At 35.3% G+C, this 14,852-nt stretch overlaps 1 protein-coding gene across 1 annotated transcript in view; it reads left to right on the top strand.

Moving 5' to 3' along the window:
• OTOG (otogelin) overlaps window positions 1-14,852 on the top strand; it is a 99,705-nt gene that overhangs the window by 29,413 nt on the left and 55,440 nt on the right. Inside the window, exons 20-23 of the mRNA XM_017807136.1 lie at window positions 1,451-1,616; window positions 2,119-2,193; window positions 4,170-4,213; window positions 5,339-5,495. Coding sequence (XP_017662625.1) covers window positions 1,451-1,616; window positions 2,119-2,193; window positions 4,170-4,213; window positions 5,339-5,495 — 442 coding nt within the window. The remainder of the gene's footprint in view (window positions 1-1,450; window positions 1,617-2,118; window positions 2,194-4,169; window positions 4,214-5,338; window positions 5,496-14,852) is intronic.

Below are 14,852 nucleotides of genomic sequence, written 5' to 3'. Positions count from 1 at the left end.
TTTTTTGTCCGGACAGAATTTAATACCAGTGTTCTTAGGGGATTGCTCCTTTACAGTTTACTTCCTTTAGTTCATGGTTTGTTAAACATTGCAAAGATTTTATTTTTAAGTAGTTGGAGGGCTTGAAATGTACACAGAATTAAAAATATGTCTGAATCTCTTATATGCCATTGCGTATTTCATACCATGTAGATATTATTCATGAGCTGCATATATAGATTTGTTCGTTTCCTCAGAGGTGCTAGGTTTATCTAATTCTTTAAATGAATGAGGTGACAAACGATGGTGATGTATTCAGCAGTTTTAGTTGGATTACTGCCAACTGACTGCTGTCTGACAGTCTGTCTTAGCTTATACTCTTACTGTCAGTGATGCTGAAATACGCAGAGTGCTTAAGTAAGTGTTGAAAATTGGTATTGTTGACGTGTAGTTTAAAATGAGTAGAAGAATATAAATGTTAGATAGCCAAAGGTGACATATTGTATCTGCTTTATAAAGCCTCACAAGTAGAGGAGTGGGATAATATTAATAAGCTTTTTAATTTATATTAACCTCTAGTGATGCAAAAGATATTGATAGGACATGTAGTGCCCTCATGTACATTTTTTAAAAATTATAGAATTGGAAACCCTATAAAACAACATGAAATTTGTACCCCTGATGTTTCAGTAGGTTTAACAAGGCTTTTCTAAGGAACATTCAAGAATTTAAGATTTAGCAGTTGTTGTCACATCATTACACATGTCACAACATTATCCATGTTGTAATGCATGATAAAGATGATATAGGAAAGTTGGTCCAGTTTAAGTTTCTGTATGTATATCTGAAAAACTGGCTTGCTTGCATTCATTTTGGCATGAATGGCCATGCCCACTATGACTGAATGGGTCATTTGAACCATTTGGTTTTATTTTACTTTTCTAGAAGCAAGTATAGTTTTCCTGTAATATATTCTAAACTTCATGCTTCTAAGGTTTAAAATATGTGAATCTTTTTAGTATTTCAAGAACTTCAGATTTTTTTTTCTAGTAGCATAGGAGACATATATATACAGATAGATAAAGATATATAAAAGAAATTTTAAGATGGTATTGTGCAACATCTGCAAAGTATATACATTTTACGTATTGCTTTCAACAGTTTATTTAAGATGCTTTGGGTTTCCAAAAGCCCATGCACAAGGGCTAAGCATTTTCAGAGTTAAGAGGTAAAAAGGCTTCAGTTGTTCAGTTTCCCCAGTGAAAATCTGGATTAACTGCACAGGCTCATCACACTTGTTATTACTGTGGATTTACATCTGTGTAGTTTACACCACATAGTGCCAAGATAGCAATTTTAGTGGAATTTAATGTGATTGGGAGTGAAAGAATGGAGATGTTTATCAGAAAAGTGTTGGGAGGTCCTTGAGTCTCTTGCACCGTAATTTGAGAGACTCATTTCATTTGGACAGCTCTTTCATGTGAAGATACAAAGGAGTACAGTACTTGTGTATCTACCTGTGGCAGAACCTGCCAAGCACTGTCTGTGCCAGAGACATGCAGCAGTGATTGTGTTGAAGGCTGTGCTTGTCCCTCTGGAATGTATTTGAATTCCAAGACTGAACGATGTGTACAGAGGTAGGTAAAGCTGCGGTTCCGATAGTCACACTCGCTCTTTTAGACCACTGCATTTGCAAGTCAGAGTGAAAAGCTAATAAACATGTAATGTTGTAGATGACATGCGTCTGTAAACTTGTCAGGGTCTTAGAATGATACAGAACTGATGTCTGTATTGATTAAAAAATAGTTTTTCTATAATATGGACACTCGTCCAACATCATCAACACTAGTTGTTACATTTTGTCTGATTTTTTGGTATATGAAAGATAGGAAACATAAGGTTCTACTTTCTTACTGATTTGGTTTGGATGTGCTTGAGTTATATGGCAGTATTGAGACCAATTTCTTGTTTTTTAAAAAAACCCAACCAACTGCAAAACCCCCAGCCAACAACAACAAAAAAAAAACCTCACCAAAAGCAACAAAGCAACCAATTGAAATTTGAACAGCAATTATGTCAGTGGGAATTTTTTTTTTCTTCAGTTTGGGTAATCAGTTTCATGTTTTTTCTCTACTCCAGAAATGAATGCCCATGTTATTTTCAAGGAATTGACTATCCCCCTGGAGAAAATGTTATGACATCTTTAGGCAAATGGTAAGATACAAAACTGTTTTCACGTGACTAAATGGTATCACTTTAAGAGTTCTGTCAAATCATTCTGGCTAGAATGCTGGGTTTTGTTCTTTCGGTATTTTTTTTAAGGAAACACACAGAGTAAAGGTACACCTGTTTTCTATGCATATTTGACAGAGGTTCTTTGGAACTTAACTAAAAGCAGAACAGAACAAATAATGTCTATGATGGATATCACAAGTATTATCAGCATAATACTTTGGTTTGTTGTAAAGGCCATATAAGAGATTGGTATTTTCGGACACCTATTGCAATAGGGGCACTTAGACTCATTTTCACTTTTATCAGCAGTTCATAAATACTGATCATTATAAATCTATATCTTAATCATCAAGTTGGCTGATTTTTACCTTAGGGCAGATTTCCTGGAGAGTGTCAGGCAGGCCATTCTGCATATGGGGCTGTGCAAAGGCTGGGTGCAGTGTTGCCTTTGGTACTGCTTTGCCTGTCGCCTGGGTTATACTGTGGAGTCCTCGAGAACTTTCCCTGCAGGGCTTTGGGGTCCAAACAAAACTCCAGAAGTATTTACAGAATGGCTGTGGCACATGCAGAATTTGATTCCGAATCTGCCGACTAGTGTAAGGACACTGGGGATGTCTCAGCCATTGCAAAGAATGGAAGAATAGTGCTGGAGTTCATGGGCTCAGGCTCTCTAGTGAAGCACAGGACATGAAATGAAGCCAGTACTGCTTCAGTTTTCCCTGACAACAAGTTGCAACCAGAGCTGCTACCATTTTGTAAAAGTACTGGACCATTTTGGCTTGGAGCAGTCAGTGTTAGGTTTCTCGGTGCTTCCCTGCATAGAGTATCTTGGTAGGGTTGAGTTTTCTGCAGTGTTGAACTGTTTCACGTAGGGGGAGAAATGTTTCGTCTGTTCCTGTCTGTGTGGTATTTTGCGTATGTGAGTGGGTAAACATGCTACAACTTTATGATAGAGTAGCTGAAAATTTTTATTTTGAATATTTGATTAGCTTGGAATTGTTTGAAATTTTTTGGGTTCTGATTATGAACTGTAGTTCCAGGTGGTTCTGATAATAGCCACAGTAGGCTGTGATTTCAGATTCTTATCATTTTGCTGAAGCAAAATTACTTTGAGACAGCATGAGGATGAAATTTAGCAATTGCTTCACTGTTTCCTTCTGTGAAGCAGTAACACTAAAGTAATTGAAACATTCATTTTGTTATAAATTAGATGGAAATCCACGATCTTGTCAGATATTTGCTGGTAGATACCTGTTTGTGATTCATGCTAGGAGTGGTTGAGAGAAGAACAAGTTACCGATCTGCTGTTACTATGTTGTGCTTGGGTAAAAGTCGCTCTAGTACAAAATATTGTTGCAGATACAATAACTTGTGATTTTATTATATTCAACATTGTGGTTTTGCCTTCAGCTGTGGGATAACTTAAGAACTGTTGGTGTCATCAAGATTTTCACCTAAACTAGTAGCTTGCTTTTTAGCAGAGTTCTATGATTATGGTGAGAAAAATGGAGTGTTAAGAATGTTCATATATGAGTACATACCCAGAGCTTGCTGTATCCTGTGCATATATGTGTTTAGGGTTTGGTTTTGTTGCTATTGCTCCTTGCATTTTTGTTTCAGATAATAACAATTTTTTTAAGTTTGTGGCTTGGTTTATTATTACTGCATTGATATTTAGGGAGCAGTATAGTGGTATGTTCCTGTATATATTCTTTTGTCAGGCCAGGTATCTTAACTCATAATAACATTATGTATAAAGCAAAAGTTTGAAGTGTAACTGATATTCTTCATGTGTTAAGGCAATGCACACTTTATCCACAGTTCTAATGTTCAGTGAAAACATTTATACAGTTAATTTGTAGTGACTTATACTGCATGCTTCATTATTAAATAGAAAACATTAATATTTCAGATCTTCCCGGCTCTCATTATATCTCTGTATATTTTTATTGCAGCCATTGCAGTGATGGAGTAATGAATTGTGATAACAACATAATAGGTGAGTGAAGAGAGAGGTAAAAGATACTTCAAGTCCAATGAATACATATTCTCCAATCCCTGTGGAACCTCTTGCCTGTAGTAGAAGATTGTGCAATGTGTACAAATTAATAACTTCCAGGAGAGGATCCATAATTTAGAAATTATATGGTTGTGTATTTGAAAACAAGGCTGGTGCAAAGCAGCAGTATAACTGTTCAAAATACTGTTAAATCTGAGCAACTTTATTCCCCAGTGCTTTAAAATATTTATTTTTTAGATTGCTAATGCAGATAAGCTTAGCTGCATGATAAACAGCAGACTTTCAGCAGGGCAAACAAAAATTTGCTTTGCCCCATAAAACATGAGTGTAGGAATTGAATACTGGCATTAATTTTTTACAAATGTTTTCTTTCTCTTCACAAACTCTGAGTAACAGAAATATGAAAAAAAAATATATTTTGTCATACTTTGCAATACAATGTTACAAGCGCTTTTTCTATTACAGTATATTTTATATATCATTAAGTATTATGGTCCATACTCGTGTTATGACGTGTGTTTTACTTCACTGGGAATAACATTTTTATTTATTTGAGGTTTCCATTCTGGAATTGCCAACTCTTTGACCAGAAATTCCCCATGCACTTGAAGGTGGTGGTTTTACCAATTTTACAATTTTCCAGGACCTCTCTCCTTAACAAATAATTAAGTAAGCAAAACCCCAGCAACCAACCAAAATCAATTTAAAATGCTGAGACTACTTCTGGCATTTCTGTTTTGTGTACACAGTATGCTCAGTGCAGCCCTACAGCAATTTTGCAAGAGAGTTGTTTTATTCATGGTCAGTGCTCCAGCATGGAAAGTCATATCTAGTTCTCAGATTCTTTGTATCTTTTTCTTTCTGTTGAAATATGTTTCTCTGTTCGTAGTACTTTGCATGTCTGGACTGATTCCTGACTAACCATTTAGAAAGTCATGTCCCTTACTAAAGGAATATATTAATTTCAGTATTATATATGAGACTTATAGATGTTCTATGAAGTTAACTATGTTTAGCAATGAGAGGCAATTGGATGTTTAGTAGTATTACTGGATACAAAATTTCGACTATGAAGATCAATGTGTTTGTCAATTTTTCCCCCAGCACACAACTGCCCAGTTGGACAGATTTATATTAACTGCACAAGTAATCCACAAGTTGATCCTGAACTCAGCAGAGAGAGAACTTGTGAAAATCAGCTGCTAAATCTCACTTTCTCAGCACACCTTCCTTGTGTGTCAGGTTGTGTCTGCCCACCAGGGTGAGTACAGACAGATGTGCATCTTTTGGTGCACAAAAATAAATGATAACCTTCAGTAGTGATTGAGTAATTAAATCTGCTAAGGTTTTCTGCTCAGCAGAATTCTGCTTGGAGAATGTTAATTGTCAAAGGGTGAGCATCCAACTTGTGACGGCTTACACCTCGATTTTGTCAGTTGAAGTCATAATAAATGCTAAACCAAGAGGCAAATGGAGCCAAAGGTCTAATACCTCACAATAATAAAGCCAAAATAGCAAAATGTGATTCAATCCCTGTAGTGCAGCAGAACTGGGTTTATCTACATATTTTTTTCAGTTATCTAAGCTCTTATTTGATTATTTTGCTGAGGGAAACGTGTTTCTTCATTTATAGGCATAATTTTCAATATTCTCTCCCTCAAAAGGATCTTTAAAGCTTTGGGAATTTATGTTGATAATGTGCAGATGAACTTCTGTTGTGTTTTGGAATCAAGCACTGTATTGTTGAGAGATTTTTGAGTATAAAAATAACAGTGTTTTTAAGTTATGCTGTTTTTGATGGGATTTAGTTTCTTGAGCACATAGCTTGAAGGTTTTGAGAATTATCACTTTAAAATTATTGTTTATACCTTGTGAACCACCTCAAAACAAAGAGTAGAATCCAGAGCCTCACTTTACCTGGGTTGAAATAGCTCAGTTGAAGTCTGTGGACTCGTACTGATTGATGTGTAGATATTTCTATGTCATGATAAAAGGTTGCTACTCAGAATTCTGGGGTTTTACCTAATCATTCAGAAACATGAAATGTCAAATGGTTCACATGAAATGGAACCTGTAATTAATCCAAGTCACAATATGGTACCGTGGTGAAAAAGTGCAGTGCTGAGGTAGATTTTGAAATTACCTGGAGGTGAGTATTTTCAGAATCACAAAAACTCACCCTCCTGGACCTGGCAGATACCCTTCAAAACCAGTGGTTACCTTCAGCAGCACTATATGGCTGGCAACTCAGATCATATAAACTTCTTATTCTCTGCTATTCTGCTGTGCATAACCCATGAGGTTGTGAACTTCTCTGCTGCTTCCTGGTGTAAGTTAGTTCTGGAATTTAAACAATTAAAATTATTTTTAATGTTGGAAGGCTCACTGTCAAGTGTTAGTGATCCCAAAGCTCTGGTAATATGGCTGTTTATTTAAAGGAGGTAGAGTTTTATGATTTCCTAGGAACAAAAATAGAAAATTAAAAAGTTTCTTTACTTTGGCAAACTGAATTCTGTTCTCCTAAGGCTGTACGCTGCCTGTAAAGATACTCACATAAACTTTTTTGGGGGTTTTTGGGGGGGAGTGGGGGAAACACAAGGAGAGGTTTGTTTGGTTTTCAGGATTTTATCCTCAGTTCTTAAGGTAGAACTAGGAAACAGTGTTTGGAGCCTAGGATTTGAATTAGAGTTTTAACTAGAATCTGTACTGAAGAAGTAGAAATGACAAAGTTATTTGGGAGCTTGTCAAAACTGATATCTTAAATATTCAGCTCTAGTGGTCTGATGTTGCTGGTATGTTTTATGTTTTTATTTGAGATTGCTTTAGGAAAAATTGAGATTTTTCCTAAAAAAAACCTGAAGGTGCATGTTTGTAGGTGTGCTTTTGGAAACATGAGAGACTTCTGCTATGCCTTAACTGTGCAGGTTTTTTATTTAGACAATGAATCCTAATGGTTTAGGAATTTTAATAATAGCTGCTTTTGGATAGAATCTGTTAGAACTGAATAACCCTAACATTTTAAGTCAGTCAGTGAATTCATACTCCAATGATACTGCATACTCCATACTGCAGATTGACCACGTTTGAGTCAGAGCAATGCAGTAAGGTAAATCTAAATTGTTGGAAGAGAAAGACAGATGAAATACCATTGCCTTCACACAGTACCTTATCCTGTGTTGATAACAGTTCAAGTAGTTCAGAGTTCAAATGCACTGTGAATTTGTGCAACTTTAAAATCACCTTTCCAGGCAATCAGTTCTTGCTGGTGAAACATAAAACTGAGGTGACACTGTCCACTTCAAAAGGGTGAAACAACCACAGAATTTCTTTGATCTTAGTGTTAGTTTTTTTACCTGAAACAATTAATCTTAGTCCTTTATTCATGCTTTTGCTCCTTTTTGAGATCTTGTATCTGTTTATCTTGATTCATTACCTGTAAGCTAAACAGACTTAAGTAGTAATGAAATCAGTTTAGTATATTTGATTAGTTGATTTAGGTAAACTAATGAAATCAGTGAAATAAAGTGAATATGTCACAGTTAAGAAATCTGTATTGGAAACTACATTTTTTCATGAGGAAGGACCTTTCTGATCTGTTTAGTGGGCTGCTTATTCTTCAATGATAGCATGAAAGGTACTTAACACAAAGAGAAGGAAAGAACCTCTTTTTACGGAAAAGGTGTTAGGATTTCAAGAAGACAATATTTTTATTTTGCAGTCTTATTTTTCTAGTGTCTGGAGTCTGAAATATTCCTTCAAGTACTTCACTATTTCTAGCTTTGCTTCTTTCTTGTGCTCAGAATACATTCTAATGGTCCTTGCATAAAGTGGAGATTAAATATAAAATAAGTAGATCACAGGGAAAAGTAGCAGTTGTCTCCAAGTGTGCTTCATTTGTCCTTCTTTCTAATCTGTAGTGAGTAAATCAGATGCAACTAACCATGCTTAAGTAAATATTTAAATTCACAGGAGATCATTCTGTGGGTTACAGTTCTTATGGTATAAAAATTATGATTATACACTTTCCCTCTGTTTTAGAAGTTGTTGAGTTTACTTTCTAATGTTGGTCTACCCTGCATTGTTTGACATATTTAATGATTTTTAAGATTTTATTTGTTTTTTCTTACTATTTTTCGTCTGGCACTATTTAGATGGAAATTTCCTATATTTCTGTGCTGCATTTCAGAAAAAGAATTAATACTCTGTTTACAGCACAGTTCATAATCTTTCAAGTTCAATCTTTGAATTACATTTTCTGCTTCTGGGTTGCTATGACTCAAGTGATTTTGCCCTCCTTAACTATACACAATGTGCATGATTTGACATGAGGACAGGGTTTATAATAAGACTGAAGAAGAAACAAAGAGCAAAGACAGAGTGAAAAAAAAGAGAGGAAAAACAGTAGTATCTTCCTATATTTCTGCATACTATGTGATGTTTACCACAAATGGATGTATACTGGTTGGTGCCTTTCCTTTTCCATGGTCTCCAGTCAGATCAATAATGATCTCTGAGACAACCAGCTTCTGTGCATTGTTCCTTATAGCCTGCTCTTAGTGTTGCTGCCATGAAAAACAGTCATTTTCCTGAAGGAATTACTTGTGTTTTCTCACTTCCCCCATTGACATCATTTTACCCTCTGACTGAAGCGTGAATTGGATTTAACTGATCTATACTTCATAAAGCGTACAGTGTAAAATCTGCACTCTAGATACAAGGTGTATAGTTTTGTGTGGGTATTATAACAGCTGGAGTCAATGACCTTAGAGAGCTTTTCTAACCTAAATGATTCTATGACTCTAAGAGCAGCCCTGTCGGCTTTTTGAAGACAGATGCTTTTATTTGGACTGAGTCACGTGAATTGTTTTGTAATGTACACTAGTATATATTTTAGATCATGTTATCCATACACATTTCCATTAACTGAAATATTTAGTAATTTCCATTTATATTTTACATTAATGCCACCTTGTTGGAAAAAACAAGAGGCCCTAAATATGAATAATAAATAAGAATTCTGAGAGTTATGTCAATAACTTGCACTACAAATTGTCTCAGATGCACAGTAATGTTTTCTATTACTTTTGTTGCATCTACCTAATAGATCTTCCTTATTTTTTCCCTTTTGTGGTTCTATCCCCTCTATAATCTATGTTAATTAAACCATCTGCTATACAATTAACCTAAAAAGAGGAGTCTCTGCTAACTTCTCAGTATTTTGAAACAAAGGAAATTGCTGTCATGATTAACTTCATTTGAACTTTAACTCATAACCAACTTCTCTTCCTAATCATAGTTATAAAACTGCCTGTAATTTTCTCCTTGTTTCAGTGACTTTTTTCCCCCCTCAATGTTAGTAGTGCAAGACAATAAAAAATGGATTCTCAGCTGGCTACTAGTAGTGATTATCTGTCACTTAATTTCTCACAGCTCAGCAACATCCAATACCCAACTGGATATTTTATGGAGTGTCAACAGACTGTCCTTACAAAGAAAGCAACATCATTACCAATTATTCATTACAATTACCAAGAACAAATATTTTGGGATTGCAATTCAAAGTATGAAAGGAACACTTATATACTATTTTGAAATAGTGTGCTCCATTTTTCCAAGTTTGTAGATTTATTTATATGGTCTGTGAGCCTGCTTGAACCTCAAGAATACTAGACAGAATTGCTGTATCAAAGTTTTCTTTTTTTCCTCTCCACTATATCCTTTAATTGCCTGTAACTGTGTGAACCACCTTTTTAAGCAGCATCTCTGAAAATTTTGTTTTCTTATGTATATTTTGGAAAAACAAAACCAATCCCTCTATCCCTGCCCCCTCCCAGAAAAACATTTCATTTTACCAACTTTACACCCATGGATTTCTGCAGATGTGGCTTGTGGTTGACAGTTCACGAAATGGGAAAAGTTAACAGGGATTTTTATTTTCTTGATGCCAAACTGTATGCAATTTATGCAGTGTTTTCTTTCCAAACAGTTCACTGTTGGCACACTGAGTTATAGTCATTAAGACTGAAATCTGTGGGACCAGGTTTTGATTCTAGTGTTCCAGTATCTGCCTCAGGTTCTCTTCTGAATTAGTGGTGTGGAGTTACAAGGCAACAGTCTCTGATGTGGTGGGACAACACTCCACCTCTGCAGACAACTGTGATCACTTTGACAGAGAATGTTATCTTTTGTGCTGAAACTGGACTCTACTAAATTTGGGGCAATTTAACATAATCACTTATTGCTCTCATAAAACTATGAAAAGGTAGTAAATTTAAGGCTGTGGTATCCTGTAATTGCAATGAAGTTTTGTAACTAAGGCATATCATGCCAGGTTTTCTTTCCAAATGTCTCTAAATTATCACAGTATTTCTGTGGTGGTGTACTGTATCAAATAACATATAAGGAGCTTAAATACATTCTTGGAAGGTTTTCTAAAAAAAAACCCAACAACTCATCACTTTCTAATTTTCACAAAGGAAACAATGAATTTTGTCATCTTATAAACATGCCAATGGACAAACAAACCTAGTAATGGGGGAAGAATGCAGTTGAGTTTCAAATATTTTAGAAAACTATCTTTATTGAAGTAATTATGTTGATTGTGTTATGTCTTCAAATATGTCTCTGTAGATGAAATCAAAGTCCTGTGCTTTTGGTGTGTGTTTAATATCCTTTTTCAAAAAGCCTACTCCTCCTCAGTTTAAACTCAGAATTTATTGGTTTTAGTATAAAATAAAAAGTGTGTTCTGTTCAAACCTCTCTTCTGGATGACCCTGTTGTTGCTATTGGGCTAAGTATTTTTAATATTTTGCTTCGTCTGGTTTAGGCAGTGTTTTGGAGAGGTCTGTCAGGAAGATTTAATGTTTTCCAGGCAAATCCCTCCATGGATACCATCATAGCTATGCACTCCACTATTTCCTCAGGAAAATACAATTCTGTTACAAAGACTACATCAACATTCCTGTATTTGGGTGCTTCAGTATTCACACTGAATCTTATGCTGTTTTCCATTTCTGATGACCGTACAGTCACAGGATGCTAAAGGTGCTGGATTGGAGCTCATTTCCAAAGAATACACCTATTGCAGTGCCATCACAAGACAACCCAGTTCTTTTCCATCTTCTCCTTCTCGCCAGACTTGCAGCTTTCTTTGATACATTTCAGTGTTCCTTATTTCCACTTTCAATACTTCCAAACCCCTCTTGGTTGCTTACTTTCTGGTTTACACTATTTGCAAACAGATCTTTAGGTTTTTTTTCTGTACTTGTATTCAATTAACAGTGAAACTTCACCAGCATAATTCAGATTCTTGAGCACCTTTTCATATTACCTTCTGTCTTCTGTTTTTAAGAGAAGCATTGAACTCTGTCACTTGGTTTGAAAGGAATACTTCTGTTACCTTTGTAGTTACTTTATGAAATTATTTTTATTACAAAAATGTGTTATTTATCTGAACTTGTTAATTAAATCAGAAAAATGTTATACTAAAAAACCATTAGTGTATTTCACTTCTTGTGAGTTTCTTTGAGAGGAGTTGAGGATTTTGAATCAGTCAAGCCATCTTTTTGGGGTTTGTTTTGTTTAATTTTTGATTTCCACTAAAATTTCAGCAGATACTTGGTCTAATTGTAAAAAAAAAAAAAAAAAAAAAAAAAAAAAAAAAAAAAAGAGGTGGTGTTATTTTCTGTCAGTGATGATTAAGTCCATTGTCCCACCACCTCTGGTTAAATCATCTTTGTTGAAAACTGCTTCAGCACCAGTATGGTGCCGATGGTACAGCTGATTGTAGGAGAGTTTCCCAATACAGGACGAAGCTGCACAAGTGCAGTGTCAGTTAAAGCATCAAAATCAGTCATTAACATTGAAGGATATAGCAAGGATACTAAAAGCCTTCCAAACATTCTACAAAATTACTTAATATTTTGGTATAATAAGCTAGGAGAAAGGGGAAGAAGAGGTGGACTATAAAGAGCTCCCCAACAAGAAAGAAAACACTCAGCTGGATTATAGTAACTCTCCCTGTCCAGGCAGTGAGTGAACAACAGTTAAGCCATTGGGTGCTACAATAACGTTCTTAACATCTGCTTTTCTTTCAAAATTTGTTCATCTTTTTTCTAGTTAGGTAAGTCAGGGGTGGTGGTGGAATGCTACCTGTTGCTTATTTCATTCTTTTTTACTTCCCTTAAACTGTCTTACAGACCTTTGTAGAAAGATTTGTGAAACCCTCAAAGAGCAAATTTCTTGTTGGGGCAAAAGTATTTGTGGCTGCAAGAATCAGTTGACAGTAGGCTGTTGCCTGAGAGAAGGGAAGCAGCTTGTGCAATAGATAACCTGTTGAGAACTGCTCTGCTGGAAGCTGGGAGAGAGTTATTTTTTCGTGTTTTGGTCCAGAACTCTGTGCTTTGCAGAAGGAAAGAAGGGTTTGGTGATTCACAGGTGACATGTTGCTTCTAATGATGCCAATAATTATTTCCAAGACTATTTACATATCTTTGTGTGAGTGAAGAAAGCTACAGGTAACAATGAGATAATAATGGAAGTGAACATTCAGTGTGGTGAAGTGTGATAGCTGTGTGTCTTTGCAGTAAGTATAACTATCAAGAAAAATTTCGAATACTTCAAAGAGGAGCTGTGCAAGGCCTCTCTGTAGGGTATTTGTGGTGAATTCTTAGATCACTGAAATCTATCCATTTGCTTGGCTTTACAAGAGAGAAAGCTGTTATCACATCTTTTTTTTTTTTAATCCAGTGTAATAACATGAGGGGAAAACTGCATTTAGTGTTACCTTGTCAGTGTGATCTCTTTGTGTCTGAATGTGGCCTGTTCAGTTCTGGGGAGCTTTTCAGTCTCACAGTTGACTGTCTCCAAGTGACAAAATACTTGAAATAAATATGGATTACAAAGAACAATTTACATACCATGGAGGAAAAGAACAATTTTTAAGTTTAATCGGGGAGGGGGTTTATGTTGTTCTGTGTGTTCCCATTAAGAAGCACTACAGAGTTGTAAATTTCTGTCTGATAAATAAGACACTGAAGAGAAGTCTAAGTCATAGTATCCAAAATACCAGTTCATTAATATGAGTAAGTAAAATGTTCCGTGATAAGTGCCATGATGAAGTCTTTCCTTTTAGATACCAGGGAAACAAAACAGTATCGTCATCCTGTTTGTCACGCATGTGCCTCACACCTATGATTTCTTGCCCAAATTACAGTGCTACACATCAGAAACACCAAATCTGTGTTCTTAAGAAAACTGTTAGGAACACAGGCAAACCTGTATAAAACTTACATTACTATAGAAATGTACTGGAATTCTAAACACACCTTGAAAAAAAAATAAATCTTATGAGCCCAACAGTACTGTTTTCAGGGACTGTTTATTTCTCAATACAAATACATTTCAGATGTTAGAAACAAGGATAATCACAGATTGCACGGTGCCTGTAAGGAATCCTTTTACTATGTCACTGGCATGTTGGTTGTTCCAGCTGATTATGTTATATCAAGTGGGATCCTGTACAGGATCAAAACAAGCTGGAGCCACAGCAGTTGGAGTGAAAGATGCTGCTGCAGCTTATCAAGGATTTGTTTCACAACTGTCATTTGGCAGATTGATTTTAGATAACAGGTGTTCTTCTATTGGTTATTGAACTTTAGGTCCTATATTAGTGTCTTTTTGCCTATCCAGTAGCATTACAATATATTTTTTTTTTTTAATAGAAGAAACACAACTTTCTTGGCTTCAGTGAAAATATAGTTTTTTAATAAAATAATTCAATACTTCTGGTGTATTTTGAGGTCTCTCTTCAACTTTCATGCTCTCATATTTCAGATTTTCTGGCTATTATTAAAAGCTACAAACATTTTACTTTAAAATTTAGACCAGTTGCTTTATTTAGTCTTGCTGGGCAAGAATTCCTCTGTTCTTTCTCTATTAAAGCAATCTTTTTAACAGTTGTGTTTTTTTTTTTTTTTAAATCTGTTACTCTAGGAGTTGTGATTATAAGCAAAAATTTATAGCATTAGTCTTGAACTGTAAATAGCTGTGCATATGGTTATCTATGTTCAATGAAAATCTCCCTTAAAGACTAGGAGGATATTTATGCCAATAAAATGGAGTATATTTGTAATTGCTTCCATGAAGGTGCCTGTCATACAGAAATACGTACTCAATTTCATGCAACCAAGATAGCTCTTTTGGTATTGATTGAATTATTCACAGAGCAAGAGGTGTAACTACAGCTACAGGAAAACTGTGCAGCAAATTAAAACCCTTTAAATTTGATAGAGAAAATAAAAGAACCAGAAGAAATCCTCATTTAAAAATTCTTAGACTAAATAAGCCACTAATTTTCGATAGTGAGAGCATATACCACTAGAACAAAGGGCCGTGCTGGCTCCCATGTCTCATGAGTGATTTCTTGGCTTAAGTTAAATACAAGTTATTTAACTTGGCTTATTTACAAGAAATTTGGAGAAATTTAGAGGATTTCTAGAAATTCTTAGTTTCCCTGAACTTAAAATTTTTATTAATGAATCAGTCTTCACAGGGTTAGTGATTGAAGTGCTAGTGCCCAAAGTGCTGGTACTTAGTAAAGATAACATATTCAGGTACC

Source organism: Lepidothrix coronata, unplaced genomic scaffold (assembly GCF_001604755.1).
Source record: "Lepidothrix coronata isolate B3197 unplaced genomic scaffold, Lepidothrix_coronata-1.0 Scaffold1, whole genome shotgun sequence".
Classification (NCBI taxonomy): Eukaryota; Metazoa; Chordata; class Aves; order Passeriformes; family Pipridae; genus Lepidothrix; species Lepidothrix coronata.
The sequence above is the reverse complement of the archived record's forward strand: the minus strand, read 5'-3'. Positions and strand labels throughout refer to the sequence as shown.